The following is a 15691-nucleotide window of genomic DNA, read 5'->3' as shown; positions in this document are numbered from 1 at the left end:
TTGAGACGGAGTTTCACTCATGTTACCCAGGCTGGAGTGCAATGGTGCGATCTCGGCTCACCGCAACCTCCGCCTCCTGGGTTCAGGCAATTCTCCTGCCTCAGCCTCCTGAGTACCTGGGATTACAGGCATGCACCACCATGCCCAGCTAATTTTTTGTATTTTTAGTAGAGACAGGGTTTCACCATGTTGATCAGGATGGCCTCGATCTCTTGACCTCGTGATCCACCCGCCTCGGCCTCCCAAAGTGCTGGGATTACAGGCATGAGCCACCACGTCCGGCCAATCTGTTAAGGTTCTTAAATGCTTCAACATGCTGATGGCTTTCAATACAGGGGGTAAATAGAAAAAGAAAGGGTTGATGACTTAACCCCCCTTCTATGGGCTTGGATGGTTCTGTGTGCAGAGATAGGTATGTTCAAGTTACACATTTTTCTCTTATGGTTTAATAACAATAAAACTGACTAAATTGACTGTTAAAAAGAGGCTGAAATAGAAGTGAGGTTCACTGGACTCATGGGGCATTTCTGCGGCAAGCTGTTATGGGAAGGGACTTACACACTTTAGAGGGAAGCAGGAGGGAAGGGTTCCTAGGAATAACTGGCTTTGTAGAAGCTGCCAAGAATATATATCTCTGCCTCTTTGTGATGTCTAAGGGCCTGACTAAAGGCAGCAAAATTGTAGGTGCCAATGGCAGTTTGTATCACTCCGACTGCAGACATTAGCCCACCAGTCATTTATTCCCAGACTAATTTAACAGTCAGAATCTTAGACTTGAAAGGGAATTCTTCTTGGTCAGCTCTCACCCAGAACAGGGACTCCATCCAATATCTCTTACAGATCAGATCATTCAAAAAGTATTTAAAGGCTTTCTGGATTGTGGGCCTCTAATACCCGTCAAAGAGATATATATTATTTTTGACTAAATGTAACTCATAAGTAATTCAGCTTTATTGAGCCCACATCTGAAACTCAGTCACTGACTCATTAAACTTATTTCTAACATGTATAATTCTATAAATAAGCCTCACTTTTTTGCATGCCAGTATTGATTGAATTTGAAAACTAATATCATTTCCTCCTTATTTCTTCCCACCTTGAGTCTTAGTGGTTTCCAGACCTTAACTTTCATCCTCAAATCTGCCATTTCCAGCTCCATCACCCCACCATCTTTTCTCTTCCTGAAACTAACTCTAGTTTGTCAATAAGGCTTAAGAATTAAATAAGTTAATAAATGTAAATTCCATTGCACAGTAAGTACTCCATATATGTTAGCTAATATTTGTACATTCACAAAAGTGAATAGATCATTCTAGAAACATTCTGAGTGTTGCAAAGGTAAATGAGTCTATTGTCTTCCCTATGGCATTTCAGCCTAAGTTTGTTTTAAAACTTTATGTGATTCTCTTCACCTTGTGAGTTTAACTGGAACTTGCAGCAAACCATAGTCCTTAGGACTTTTCGTGGAGAAAACTGTTCTTCAGACTTGTGATCGTTTTTTCCAACAGAGTACCTTAGCTTTTGAATTAGCTAATGAATTAGCTGACCAAAGGTACAGTCTATTACGAATGAGCTAGAGAGTTAGTCATAAGGCCTGAGCTTAAAATTGGATATTTATCGCTGATTACTTGTCTGACCCTGATCGTGTCCTTTAATAACTCTTTTTTATCATCTGTAAGTGGCATATGATAATGCTATGCAGCCCATTATTGTCACAATCAAATTAAATAATGTATGTTAAACAATGATACGAACTAAGTATCAAGCATTCTTATGAGTTTTAATATTCACAGTTAAGTTTGTTGCGAGAGTTTTAAACTGTCAGCCCACTGCACCATCTCTGAATCTCATATCTGTCACTGAGTAGGATCCCATGTCATTAATGCCCTCATCTAAGTTCAGAGCCCTACACCTCTCTTTTTGGCCACCATACTTATAACTTTACCTATTTATTAAGCCAATGCTAAAAACTGGTATTTTGCTGAGCCCATTACTGTATTTGAAGAATATAAACAAATGATAAACTTTTCTCATATTTGTTGAATTAAGCCTGAAATGCTAAAGTATTTAGAGTATGTTCAATTTGATATTTCAAAATGAGTATTAATATTATCATCAAAAATATTTATATATAAATTTTACATATATGAATGTGAAAATACACATGTAAGGAAATATAGACAGAGATGTATTTACTCAGTGATTCAATGAATATTTATATAGTAGTACTCTGTCAGGGATTTGGGAACACATCAATGAATAAAAACAGGCAAAATATGTCCTATCTTTCTAGGGTAAAGGAGGCAATAAACAATATATCTGATAAACAGAAATATTATACAGTATAGTGAGCTAGAAAGATAATTTTGTGCTATGGAAAAAAATGTAACAGGATAATGGGGATTGGAAAGAATGGTAGTTTTAAATAAGGTGGTCAGGTTAGACCTCCTTGAGATAGTGTTACCTGAATAAAGATTTATAGGAAATGAAGGAGTTAGCCATTTGAACATTTGGGGAATGAGTATTGCAGAAGAGGGAATACCCAGTGCAAAGACCTTACTGCAGGTACATCTGCACTGTAACTGGAACAGAATAATTACTGGGGAGAATGATAGAAGATTAGGTCAGGTACGTAATGTAATGAGGCAGTGGACCAGGCAGGGTCAAAGGAGGCCATTGCAAGATTTTAACATTGAATGAAATGAGAGCCTCTGAAGAGTTTTGAGCACAAAGTTACATGATCAACCTAACTTTGATTTTAAAAGGATAACTTGGACTGCTGTGTTGAGAAACAAGACAGAAAGAGACAGGTAGTAAGTTATTGTAATCCAGGTGAGAGACCATGGTAATTCAGACCAAGGGCAGTAATAGAGATATTGAATGTACTGTTGATAAAATGTGAAGGTAAAATCGTCATACTTTCCTGATTGATTGGATATGGCATATGATTGGAAGAAAAGTGTCAAAAATGCCTCACAGCTTATCTGCCAATTGGGAAAATGGAGTTGCTATCAAATGAAATGGGAAGACAACGGGAAGAGCAGGCTTACTCTAGGAGAAGAGCTGACACCTAGAGTTCAGTGCTGGACAGATAAGTTTGAAATACCTGTTAGATAGCTAAGTGAAGATGTTGAATAGGCAGTTGAATACAAAAAAGTCCAGAGTTCATGGGAAAGAGCTAATCTGCAGAAATAAATCTGAGATTCATCAACATATAGATGGTATTTAAAGCCCTAAGACTTGATGAGATCACTCAGGGAGTGAATGAAGACAGAAAAGCAAAAAGGACAAAGAACTGACCTCTGCATAGCTACAACATTGAGAGGTAAATGAGAAGAGAAAGCACTAGCCGAAGAGACTAAGAAGAAAAGGTTATTGAGGTAGGAGGAGAACCAGAGAGTGTGGGATCCTGGAATCCAAGTGAAGCAAATGTTTTGAAGATGAGGCAATGATTATGTGTGTTAAATCTGCTGCTAAGTCAGTTAATGTGAAAACTAGATATTGACTATTGGATTTAGCAAAACAACCTAATAACGAACAAAACAGCTTTTAAAAAATATTATCTCATTTAATTCACAAACTTGATGTGAGGTAATATTTAACTTTTACAACAATTTATTGATTTGAAGAAAGGTTGCTGTGCTTTTAAATTACATAACTAAGAGAGACCTCAGGTGCTCTGATCGTAAAAGTACACATTTTTTGATGAAATCCTATTTTGAGACAGAAATATAACTATGTTGATCTTGCAATTTTATTGGAATTTTTATTTGACATATCAATTTTGCCTTGAAAATAGTTATATTTATCAGTGTAATTTACAAACCAACATGACCTTCTTCTATTACTTCCTGGACAAGTAGGCCATAAACAAACACATCTGCCTGTAGCTAACGTTTCTCCTCAAATATTCTGACTCTGGTGAAAACCATAGAATAGGTACTACAACGAAAACAGAGAATCTGAAATTTCTTTCTTAGCTTTAAAAACTAATTTTATTTGGACTGCAGGCTATAGTTTGTTTGCATGGTCTATTGAGAAAACTGGCAAACTGTGGGCCTGAAGGCCAAATCAGCCTGCTGCCTAATTTTTAAAATAAACTTTTTATTAGAACAAAGCCATAGTTATTCATTGGCATATTGCCTTTGGCTATTTTGTACCATGACAGAGTTGAATAATTACAGTGAAGGCCATATGGCCAACAGTGTCTAGAATATTTACTGCTCGGCCCTCCACAATATGCTAACTCCTCATGTAACCCAAATCAATAACAACAAGAGTCTCATGGTCCTGAACTTCTTTCTGTGTTTAATCACTTACTAATAATGGCTTGCTTCCATGTGTTTATTTGTATTTTTAAGTTATTCTGCATTAATTCTTTCATTTAATTCTCAGAGTATTGGGAAATAGGGTATCTTAGCCCATTCAGGTTGCAATAACAAAATACATTAAGCTGGGTAAATAAATGATAGATATTTACTGCTTAGTTCTATAGGCTGGGAAGTCCAAGATCAAGGCACTGGCAGATTCAGTGTATGGTAGGGGCTTGCTCTCTGCTCCATAGATGGCATCTTGTTGCTGCATCCTCACATGATGGAAGGGGCAAGGGAGTGCTCTCAAGTCCCTTTTATAAAAACATTAATTCCTTTCATGAGGTTGTAGCCAACATATTTGGTTTCTTTTAGATGCCAACATATGAATTTTGGGGGAGACACCAATATTTAGACCACAGCAGTCAATAGGGCCTATTTATATGAGACAAACTGCAAAAAAGATAAGGGAAAATGAAAATTAAAATATTTATGTATTTTTCAATAATAAAGTCAAGGATCAGGTCCTGTAAGAAAATTTTCCCAATCCTTCTAGGAAAAAAATGGCCACCCTACTTACTTTTAAAATCTCAATTAAATCTTGGAGAAGTATCATTCAAGCATCTATAATACTTTATTGCACTTTTTGTTAACTTGTTTTTTTGCATCTAATAGCTTGTGAGCTCCTCAAGTCTAGGGACTTATTAAATTTAACATCTATTGAGTGTCAATTTGTGCCAGACGTGCTAAGCCCATAAATACAATGATCAATAAGATGCATCCTGCTTTCAAAATACATTAATAAAGAGGATAAATAAGTGAAGAAATGATCAATATATAAATAAAGATGTGCTACAAAAAGGGAGATATGATGTAATCCAGTTTAGGGTCTTAGGAAAGATATCTTGGGAGAATTGACATCTTCCATGAGGGAAGATTAGGAGTATCCAAGACAAGGGGAGAGGGTCATTCCAGGTTAAATTGCAAGCAAGTGTTCAAGCACTTCTGTGTTTGGGGAACTAAATACATAGGAAGAAGTAGGGTGGAGTGGCAGAAAACTAAACTGGAGAGGTGAAAGGGGACCAGGTGATGAAGGGTCTCTTATGACATGTTGAAAATATTGGATTTGGTCTTTAAAACTATGGGAAGGTCTTAAAAACTATACTGAACAAGTATAAGAAGGCCAATTATGTGATCAGATTTACACTTTAGAAAAGAGGCGATGACAATGGTATGGGATAGATCAGAAAAAGATCGATCATACAGTATGAGAAATATTGAGGATCTTAATCAAGGTAGTCATGTGTAAACAGAGATAAAGGGACCAATTTTAAAGAGATGAAGGACCCAGAAATAATAGGAGTCATATTGGAAGTGGAAAAGGAATTTTAGGTTCCTGCTTGGGCAACTGAGTAGATAGATGTTAACATTAATCGCAAAGAGAGAACATGTTTGAAGGATGGGGAGTGAGAAGATGAGAAGTCATTTTGGATATGTTGAATTGTAGATGTCTGTGGGAAATTCAAATGGGAATGAACAGTTGGACATACCAGTCTGAAACTCAAAAGACTTATCTGTCTGGAAGTAAAGATCTTGGTATAGTCAGCATTTATTTAACAAATGATCGTCGAGTGCCCCTATGTATGTGCCAGGAATTATTTTAGTCCCATAAAGACAGAAGTTGAATCCTTCAAATTCAGCCATTGGCTGTATAAAACAAGAAGAGTATAGACAGAGCCCTGTGGAATACCAGCATTTTGGAGGACCGAAATAAACAAATTTAAAAAGTAACCAAAAAAAAAAAAAAGAAAAAAAAAGAAAAAAAAAGATTCAGAGGCAGAGTTAGAACCAGGGACAAAAAACAAAAGGTTCCTGAATCTGGAAGCACTGGTATTTTAATCTATCGAGATTCTTATACCTAGAGTGAGAGTCGAAAGCATTAGGAGACTAGGAGGTAGGGGACAGAGCGTAGACAACTAGGATTTAAGGGCACAGAGACCATAGCTTATTCATTGTCCCTTCCTCCCTCGTTCTTTCAATGCTGTTTATGAAGCTCTCTTACTGTGTACTAGCACTATGATAGATGCAAAATATGTGATGGTTAGCAAAACAGAGTCCTGGTTTGGTTAGCAAAACAGATTCCTGGTCTTCATGGAAATGTGTGGTATAATACAGAAAACAATAAGCAGGTAAACAAGCAGTATTTATGTAATATATACACTATGAAAAAAACATGCAGGGCTCTATGAAACAGAAAAATAGTAGGACCTACTTAGAAAGACCTGGTATTTGAGGAATTGAAGAGGCAAAAAGAGGGAATAATATATCAAGCATTTATTCATGTATATTCTCTGCTCCTATAATATATTTGGTGCATGCAGATAATTTTTCAATGGGTAATTAATAAATAAAATAGTAAGGAAATTGATATAATTATTTTCTATTATTCTATCACCATAAAATGTAAAGAGATAGATGTAAACTTTGAAAGACATCGTAAATGAACATTTTATAAAACAGAAAGGTTTCCCACTTGTCTACTTTTAATTTCAAGGGTAATTATCAATTTTTGCTTTTTACTGAAACCAACACAAGCTTAGCAAATTATGTTAAAAATGCAGATATAATACAGCAAAATTATTGTAAGAATTAATTTTCCTTCTTGTAGTTTTGTAACATTAGATTTATCCATCCTTTCCATTCCTTCTATTAGCTATTGTTTGATTTTTTTAAAGAGGTATTTACTCTTAGAATCCTCTTTTCAGTACAGCCTTGTATTTCAGTTTAGCTAAATATTTCCTAAAGTAAGTTCTCTTGAATATCAGTCCCATGAATTGCTCCTCCTAAAGCTTAAACAAGTTTTTAATTATTAAGTAAATCTGAAAAATATGTAGGCTATGATATTCTCCTCTTTAAAAAATGACAACACATACTATTGTTTAAAGATTTTTTTCAAAAGCCTATAGGAGAGAAAATTCTAGTATTTCAAAATTTTGTTTTCTCAACTTAATCTACTATATAACTCTTTAAAAAAAAGACATGTACCTAATATATTTTAGGGTATTCTTTGAGAAATACTGTTGCAAATGGTTGCTTAAAGTTCTAGGTCCTTTACTAATCTCTGAATGGCGTTAACTGAAAATAACTTAAAATGTTGACTCTCATATTTGTTTCATATATATGTGTGCATTATGTGCATATATATGTGTGTGTGCATGTGTGTATATATATATGTATATATATACACACATATACATATACATATATACATATGTATATCTATATACACATAGATATACATATGTATATATATGTATATATATATATATAGAGAGAGAGAGAGAGAGAGAGAGAAAGATAAAGTCTCACTCTGTCATGCAGGCTAGAGTGCAATGGCACGATCTTGGCTCACTGCAACCTCCCCCTCCCGGGTTTAAGTAATTCTCCCGTCTCAGCCTCCTGAGTAGCTGGGATTACCAAGCATGTGCCACATGCCAGGCTAATTTTTTATATTTTTAGTAGAGATGGGGTTTCACCCTGTTGTCCAGGTTGATCTTGAACTCCTGATCTCAAGTGATCCACCCACTTTGGCTTCCCAAACTACTGGGGTTACAGGTGTAGCCACTGTGCCTGACCTTATAAAAAATAATTTTGAAAGTAAAATCATTCAAAATATAAAGGTGTGACTGTGCTTATGGCATAATGGGTCATAATGAGGACAGTAGCAAGTTGGAGCTTAATTGGAAACTTTCCCAAATCACAGTCATTGCTATTCCTCTATAGATGCATAAATAAATTAGTCCTAGTTTCTATCTCCCAAGACATAGAAAATATTTGCCTGATATTGCTCATAAAAGGCACTTACCTGATGTTACTCAGCTATTTAATAACACTGAATACTCTTTTTTCTGTATATTTTTTCTTAACACTATTTCTGGGTAAGAATATAGAACATGTCTAGATTTGCATTCAAACACATCTACATTTTTCTCAACAGAATAGAAAGATTATGCAGTTGAAGGTCAAAGTTAAGAGCAGCATAATAATATTTTTCTTGTGCAATGCTATTTTTCCCCACCAAAGCAAACAATCATGGGTTTAATTACTATTTCAGGTGGCATCTGCTTATTTCAAAGATTTTCACCTACTGCTAATTGGAGTTATCTGTTTAGCAACATCCATAGAAAAATGGAATTTGCACAAGAGAATTGCTCTGAAAATGGTGATGATGGTTGGTGTGGATCCGGCATGGTAAGTACTGCATTTACTGCTTCCAGTTTACCTGCTGAACAGACCATTTCTGTGCAGAGCAAATAACCAAACAAGCAATGTATCTTTGTATCACACTCTGGAAATTCTTTGTATCACACTCTGGCTTTTGACTTTTTTTCCTCGGCAAATATGAAAGTGATAAAATGTGTACTTGAGGTGTAGGAGGATAAAAACAACAACTTTCACTGCATAGAAGTGAAAGCTGTGAGAAGCCTTGAACCTCAACAGACGAGATTGATAGACTTCAGAGTACATTTTCGTCCTATCTTGTTTATTTGGGTGATAACATATTCAGAACTTGTTCAAGAGCATCTTTTATTATCAGGGAGGATGTTATGAATGAAAGACAAAGACGTTACTGACAAAACACAAATGTGTGCAGAAAAATTCTAAGGTGAACATTTTTCTTTGTAAACCAACTGTTGCAAAGTGAAACAATCAATTAAGAAATTTTGTCTATAGAAAATAAAATCAGTCATTTGACTGATAAAATTAATTGGCTATTTTGGTTTTAGTTCACCTCTTGCTAAGAACATGAATGTAAGCTAAAGAAAATGTCCAGTGTCATAATCATTTGCACAGTGGCATTTTGCTTTAAAGCCTTAGGTGTTTCATCCTTTCTCATTTTTCTCTGAAAATTAGAATATTGGACTGACTTGTATTGCATAATTCATTCTAGGGCAAAGCCATGTTCGTGTTTTTCATTTATGGTGCAAATTGTTTTGCTAAATACAAAAAAATCAATGACTTAGATGAGACAAATTTTTGATCTTTTTAATTTAAAAACTGTATAACACATATGTATTTAAGATACCATCTTACTCTTAAAATGAAATGGTGCTCCATGCCTTTTAGGGTTCTATACAAATGTGTCTCTTTCTCCTGACCCTCTGCTCACTGTTCCAGAGGATGATGTGATGCACTTCACAGTGGGCAGAAGTTCTGTCCGTTATGCCACTAAGTGGCTTTTCAATTTAAGGCATTTACCATACAGAAGCTTTATCTGATCCCAGCCTTTTTAAGAGGAAGATTTCTTATCTTGATAGTGCCTTAAGAATTAAAAGTTCTTAATTTTCATTTTTTAGAAGAATCATTTCTTGTGTAAGCAGATTCCTAGTACATTCTCTTTTATTTTGTTTTATACATTGAAAATATTCACCTTATCTGAGTCTGAAACTTACAGTGTGGCATTATTCTTGTAGATTTGTTTTAAAAGATGTAAGATTATCTCATAAATGGCTCTATCTAGAAAGATGTGCTTCTGAATGATTTTCTAGGGCCACCTACTCAAAAGAGATCATGTTTTTTTTTTTTTTTCCCAAGTATGACTTTGAAAGTTTATAGACTTGGCTTAATATTTTGTAGTCTTAGGGTATGTTATTTTTAAGGAGAATAACTACTCTATTTGTAAAAGAAGACAATGTAATGTATCCAGATCCTGACAACAGGAAAGGATATCAGATTCAGGAGAGCATAAATCATATGAACACAGAACATTCAGAAACCTCATTTCAGCAAATGACTTTAACTATTTTCTCCACCTGACATGTATTGAACCAGTATAGTGAACAAGTAAAAAGTGGCTTTATAAATATTAATTTCTTTCTTTGTCCTTGTGCCTCCCTGACACTCTTATGAGCAAACAGAGTTATGGCTAAAAGATAAAAGAAAAAATAAGGGACTTTAAATTCAAAAGTTGATTGCATTTTCATCTTACTAGCACTTGAAGATAAGTAGTCACCTGTGAAGAGTATTCAGATACTGGTGTAATATTATAAGCTTTCATTTGTCATATAACCAACTTGCAGTTTGTTTGGTCATTTTTCTGTTTCTGAAGAGAAGATTTGTATGGTTCCCTGGGAGACAAATCTCTTAAGAACTCCACTTTTACATGTGCAGCTTTGATTTCTACTGGCTGTCGCTGCACTCCAAGTTCGTCATCTGGGCAGAATCTTAACCTTCTATGTTTTGAAAGACTTAATTTCCCAACTCACAACATCTTAAACATCTTGCAGTTAAATAATACAGTGCTAGTTAAGCTAAGAGCACAGCTCCACACTAACAGTTCTCTTGTTTCAGGCTGACGCTGGGGTTCATGAGCAGCACTGCCTTTTTGTCTATGTGGCTTAGCAACACCTCGACCGCTGCCATGGTGATGCCCATGGCAGAGGCTGTAGTGCAGCAGATCATCAAGGCAGAAGCAGAGGTGGAGGCCACTCAGATGACTTACTTCAATGGATCTACCAACCCTGGACTAGAAATTGATGGTATCATATGTTGATATGGCCAATCTGGGATCTAGTCATTAGAGCATTAGACATAAACTCAGGAATTCTAAGTTATATTTTGAATTAACTGTCCATACATGCATGATGTGAATTTAACCTTCATCCCTCTACAGTCCTCTCTATAGTTCTATCTATACAAATAATTTTCTGCAAATATTTTGCCTAAATTATTACATTTCTATTCGCCTGCAAAAATACGAATGCCTTTTCTATCCCTCAGCCAGACTGATGGAACACTCTCTCATGTCTTTATCAATAGACCTCCAGGTTACTCTTTCCTGCCCTGAAAGGGTTTTCATGCATAATATTGGGAATTTGTAATTCCTACATTCTATTTGGATACAGCATCAAATTTCACTGTGATTATTTCAGGCTTTGACGAACCGCTCTGATGCAGCGAAAAAGTGTGGGGAGGATATTTGTACTTATAAAGTATTTTAAGATGAATGTTATATTAGTACACAGTGAATTTTTTATTTTCAATTTCTGCTAATGCTTCCATCTTCCTATTCACACACATATGCACACATGCAAACCCAATGATAACCCCTTATTTAAATTGTTTTTCTTTTCTATTTTGCAGAAAGTATTAATGGGCATGAAACAAATGAGAGGAAAGAGAAAACAAAACCAGTTCCAGGGTAAAGAATACTGATATTTTGATTAGGATTTTTCCAAAATTATATTTTAATGAAATTCTAACTGGATCAATTTATTTTTCAGATACAATAATAATACAGGAAAAATTTCATGCAAGATGGAGTTGGAAATGGTATGTAAAATTGATTCTTTCTAAATAATTATACACAAAGTTATATTAGTGCTGCAGATATATACATATGCTTTTTAAAATCTGTCACTTGCTTCCTTCTGTATAAATTATTTTGCTTGACTAAGTAGTAGCATGGTGTAATGGTTTGATAAGCTTTCATGAATAGACAGAAATCAACATCTGGATAGAAACCATTTTGGGCTCTGAAAATTAATATCATTATTTTTTCTTTTTACCAGAATTAGGATAATGGCAGTTAGCCAAAGTAGTTTAAAGAAATATAATTTCAGTCTCAGAATATTGCTTCTTTTTCTTGTTTTTAACTTTTATTTTGGTTTCAGGGGTACATGTGCAGGTTTGTTATATAGGTGAATTGCCTGTCATGGGGGTTTGGTATACAAATTATTTCCTCACGCAGGTAATAAGCATAGTACCCAATAGGTAGGGGTTTTTTTTAAATCATTTTTTTATTAAAATCTTGCTGGCCTAATAGCCTAATTTTCATTAGGAGGATTGTCATTTCCTCCAGGTTATGAACTTGGAGCAACTCTTATTTATGTAATTACAAGTCATTATCTTCAGTGCTTTTATTACCACTAAAAAGTTCAATGCAGAATTCATAAGTTGCTTCTGTCAAATATGGGTGGAGGAGTTGTAGCCATTCTGTATATTAGAGGAGGGAAGGAGATCTCTGTAAACTAGCCCATAGAATTCATTTCCCCAGAATTAATCAATATAAACATACTATACTAGATTGCACTGGGAACAATATACTCCAAGACCTGTAAAACAAATCCTGCATAGAAATAGTCCTGTAGTAACTATGGCATTAGCAATGGGAAAATGGGGCATGTATTTCTTCATCTGGCCATGGAATGCATTAACATGAAGCTCAATAGGAAAAAGAAAACCCTCTTGTTAATTACAGAAATCTTCTAGGGAAGACCAATTTCTATGTAAAGAGAAAATGAATACAGTTAAGTTTTAAGCCATTAACCACAGAATATATTAAGGGTTTTTAAAGATGGGAATTGCATATATATTTATGAAGATATTTCCTTTAGAGATAGAAGTAATTCCTTTAAAACATAAAAAATTAACAGTCTGCCAGGTATATTATAGAATAATACATTAGAAATGGGCCTTAAAAACTTTGTGAAAATTGGCATCACCTAAACAGAAAGAATATACATGCACTTGGTAACTTACTTGTGGTCATCTTTGGAAACCTAGTTTTCTATCATAAGGCCTAAAGTTTCAGTCAAAACCCTTCAAATTGATTTGATAATCAGTACCATCCCAGGCATTGTAGGCAGGCCTTTTGCTGAAAAGACCTGCTCCTTACTGTAAGCAGCTCAGAGTCTAGTAGGGAAAATGGACTTAAAAAAATAAATCTGACATAAATACCACAACAAAGACAGGCACAGATGCGAAGACTTTCAGAAACAGGAGCAACGACTTTGATCTGGGAACACTGCAGGGAAGAAGTATAAGGTAAAGACACTGGAGTTTGGAAAGATGATACTGTGTGCAAGCAGAAGAGTGCGAAATCATGAATCAGGGACGTGACTACCTTGTCAGTACTTTAAATTCTGGCATGTTCCAGTTGTCTTACACAAAGGAGGTATTCAATAAGTAGTTATCTTTATCAATTAATGAATGAGTGAATGCAAAAGAGTAAAAAGAAGATGCTTTTTAATCAGAGAGTACAACTAATTCAAAGATCCAGCTAAGTAAAGAGCAGGTTTTTTTGGGGGGGCGGGGAACCTCTCCAATGCAGATGCTAGAGATGAGCTGTTGTGGGGAATAAAATGATTGTATGGGTTTGCCCAGGTTATAAATATCTCTTCATCCAATGCAAAGGAGTTTAGAGTAGATTTTATGGAAAACACAAAGCCTTAAAGCGGGGCAATATGGTAGGCTCTGCCGTTGGGACAACCCGAAGGTCAGTGGTGAGCTTTGTGATTAACTGAGCAACTGAGCTTTTCTATTAATTAGACATTGAGGATGAGGAAGAAAAATGTGGGAGATGCCTGCACTGCTGTAAACTGGGGAGCAGTAGATTGTGATGCCATTGATTAGAATGCAGAACTCAGAGGTAGGAATAACTTTTCAATGGAGAAAAGTAAGATAATGTAGGTGCATTTTTGGCAATAAAGATTAATATCTGAATTCAGGAGAGGAGAGCCAGGCCTTTGAATGTCGATTCTATTGTCTTTCTAGAATCCAATGCAAAAAAATTTAGCTTTATATAAAAATGGAAATAATTTTTTGCTGCATTAAAGTATTCTTTATAAGACATGCATGAAAACATTATTTTATATATTATACATTTATGATATGGTTTGATTTTTAACAATTAAAAGTATATTTTCAGCAATAAATGTATGTATAGTTTGTGTTGCAATGATAATGAACTGCCACTGCTCTTTGATAGATTTACCTTATATAACTTAACACTAACTGATTATATGGAAGAATGTATATCTACTTTAGCTATAAAATGGAAAAATATTTATATTTATAATCTTTTGATCTTCTGCTTTCTTCTTGAAATAGGTGGGGTATTCTATTGAATTAAAATAAATCCTGTGGGGTATGACTTTGAATTTGACCTACAAGTAAAAAAGTACAAATATTACTCCTTTTTTGGGGAGAGTGGTATAAACTAAATTTCAGAAAAAAGAAATTTGCTTCAGTTTAGATCTGATTTTGATTATTTGTTGTCTTCTGCTAGCTTTGGGTTGATCTGTTCTTGCTTCTCTAATTTTTTTCAGTTGTGATGTTAAATTGTTAATTTGAGATCTTTCTAACTTTTAATGTGGGCATTTAGTGTTATAAATTTCCCTCTTAACACTGCCTAACACTAATGACATGAGTTTACTTATGTTACAAACTTGCACATGCATTCCCAAACCTAAAATAAAAGTTAAAAAAAAAAGAAGAGAAAGAAAATAAAAGGCTGTTTTTTAAATAATCTGCATAATTTTGCTATATTCCTGCAATAAAATAAATTTTATTTCTAGTGAAATTACTATAATTTTATTCATTTGAAGCACGATTTGTTTACCACAAAACTAAAGATTTTAAAAACTTAATTAAAATCTCTTTACTACTACAATTAAATCAGTCTAAAATGATCAATAAGCTTACTTCACTTTTTAGAACTATAATATTTCTCCCCTAAGGCAACAACACATACTGATTCATGCAGAGTTTAGTGTGTAGTAAGCAGAAAGTTCTCAATAATAGAAAAATAGTAATAGCCCCCAAATAAATTCTGTATTTAGCAATGACAGTAATATTAGTTAAGAAATATACATTTAACATTTGTTCAATGTCACCTTTTCAACAAGACCTACCCTAACCTCCCTGCTTCCTTGCAGCCACCATATCCCATATCCTTCCCCTTAATCCTGACGCTACACTACCTTTTCCAAAGCATGTATCCCTGTCTTACAGACTACATAATTTAATTAGTTTTATCTATTTTGTTCATTGTCTTCTTTCTCCACTAAAATGCAAGGTTCACAGAAGCAGAGATTTTTGTCTGGCTAGTACATATCACAAATATCTTGAATAGTGACTGCTGTAGAGTAAATAGTAAATATTCACTTAGTGAATAAATCAATTCAGTAATATTTTCATCAAATGATTACAATTAGCTTAAAATAACTCATGTTGTATATAATCTACACTAAGTTTCCAGTGTCTACTTAACCATCAGAGAAAATTCAGAGAAGTCACTATGGACAATAGAACCATTCAATTAAATACTATAATTTTTGGCTGCTTAAAAAAAAAAAAAGCCATAACAGAGGTATTCTATTGAATTAAAATAAATCCTGTAGGGTGTGACTTTGAATTTGACCTACAAGTCAAAAAAAATTACAAATATTACTCCCTTTTGTGGGGGAGTGGTATAAATTAAATTTCAGAGAAGAGAAATTTCTTTCTCTGAAAGGAAAGATTACTTTCAATCTCATTAGGTAACCAGTGTTGACATTTTGAGTTCTTTTCTTTTTTTTCTTTCTTTTTTTTTTTTTTTT

General features: G+C 34.5%; 1 protein-coding gene across 1 annotated transcript in view; it reads left to right on the top strand.

Annotated features, from left to right (window-relative positions):
- SLC13A1 (solute carrier family 13 member 1) overlaps positions 1-15691 on the top strand; it is a 98346-nt gene that overhangs the window by 26795 nt on the left and 55860 nt on the right. The window contains exons 3-6 of the mRNA XM_017507637.2: positions 8425-8561; positions 10662-10849; positions 11454-11511; positions 11594-11642. Of these exons, the coding sequence (XP_017363126.1) occupies positions 8425-8561; positions 10662-10849; positions 11454-11511; positions 11594-11642 (432 nt within the window). The remainder of the gene's footprint in view (positions 1-8424; positions 8562-10661; positions 10850-11453; positions 11512-11593; positions 11643-15691) is intronic.

This window comes from Cebus imitator, unplaced genomic scaffold, assembly GCF_001604975.1.
Source record: "Cebus imitator isolate Cc_AM_T3 unplaced genomic scaffold, Cebus_imitator-1.0 Scaffold381, whole genome shotgun sequence".
In the NCBI taxonomy this organism is placed as follows: Eukaryota; Metazoa; Chordata; class Mammalia; order Primates; family Cebidae; genus Cebus; species Cebus imitator.
The sequence above is the reverse complement of the archived record's forward strand: the minus strand, read 5'-3'. Positions and strand labels throughout refer to the sequence as shown.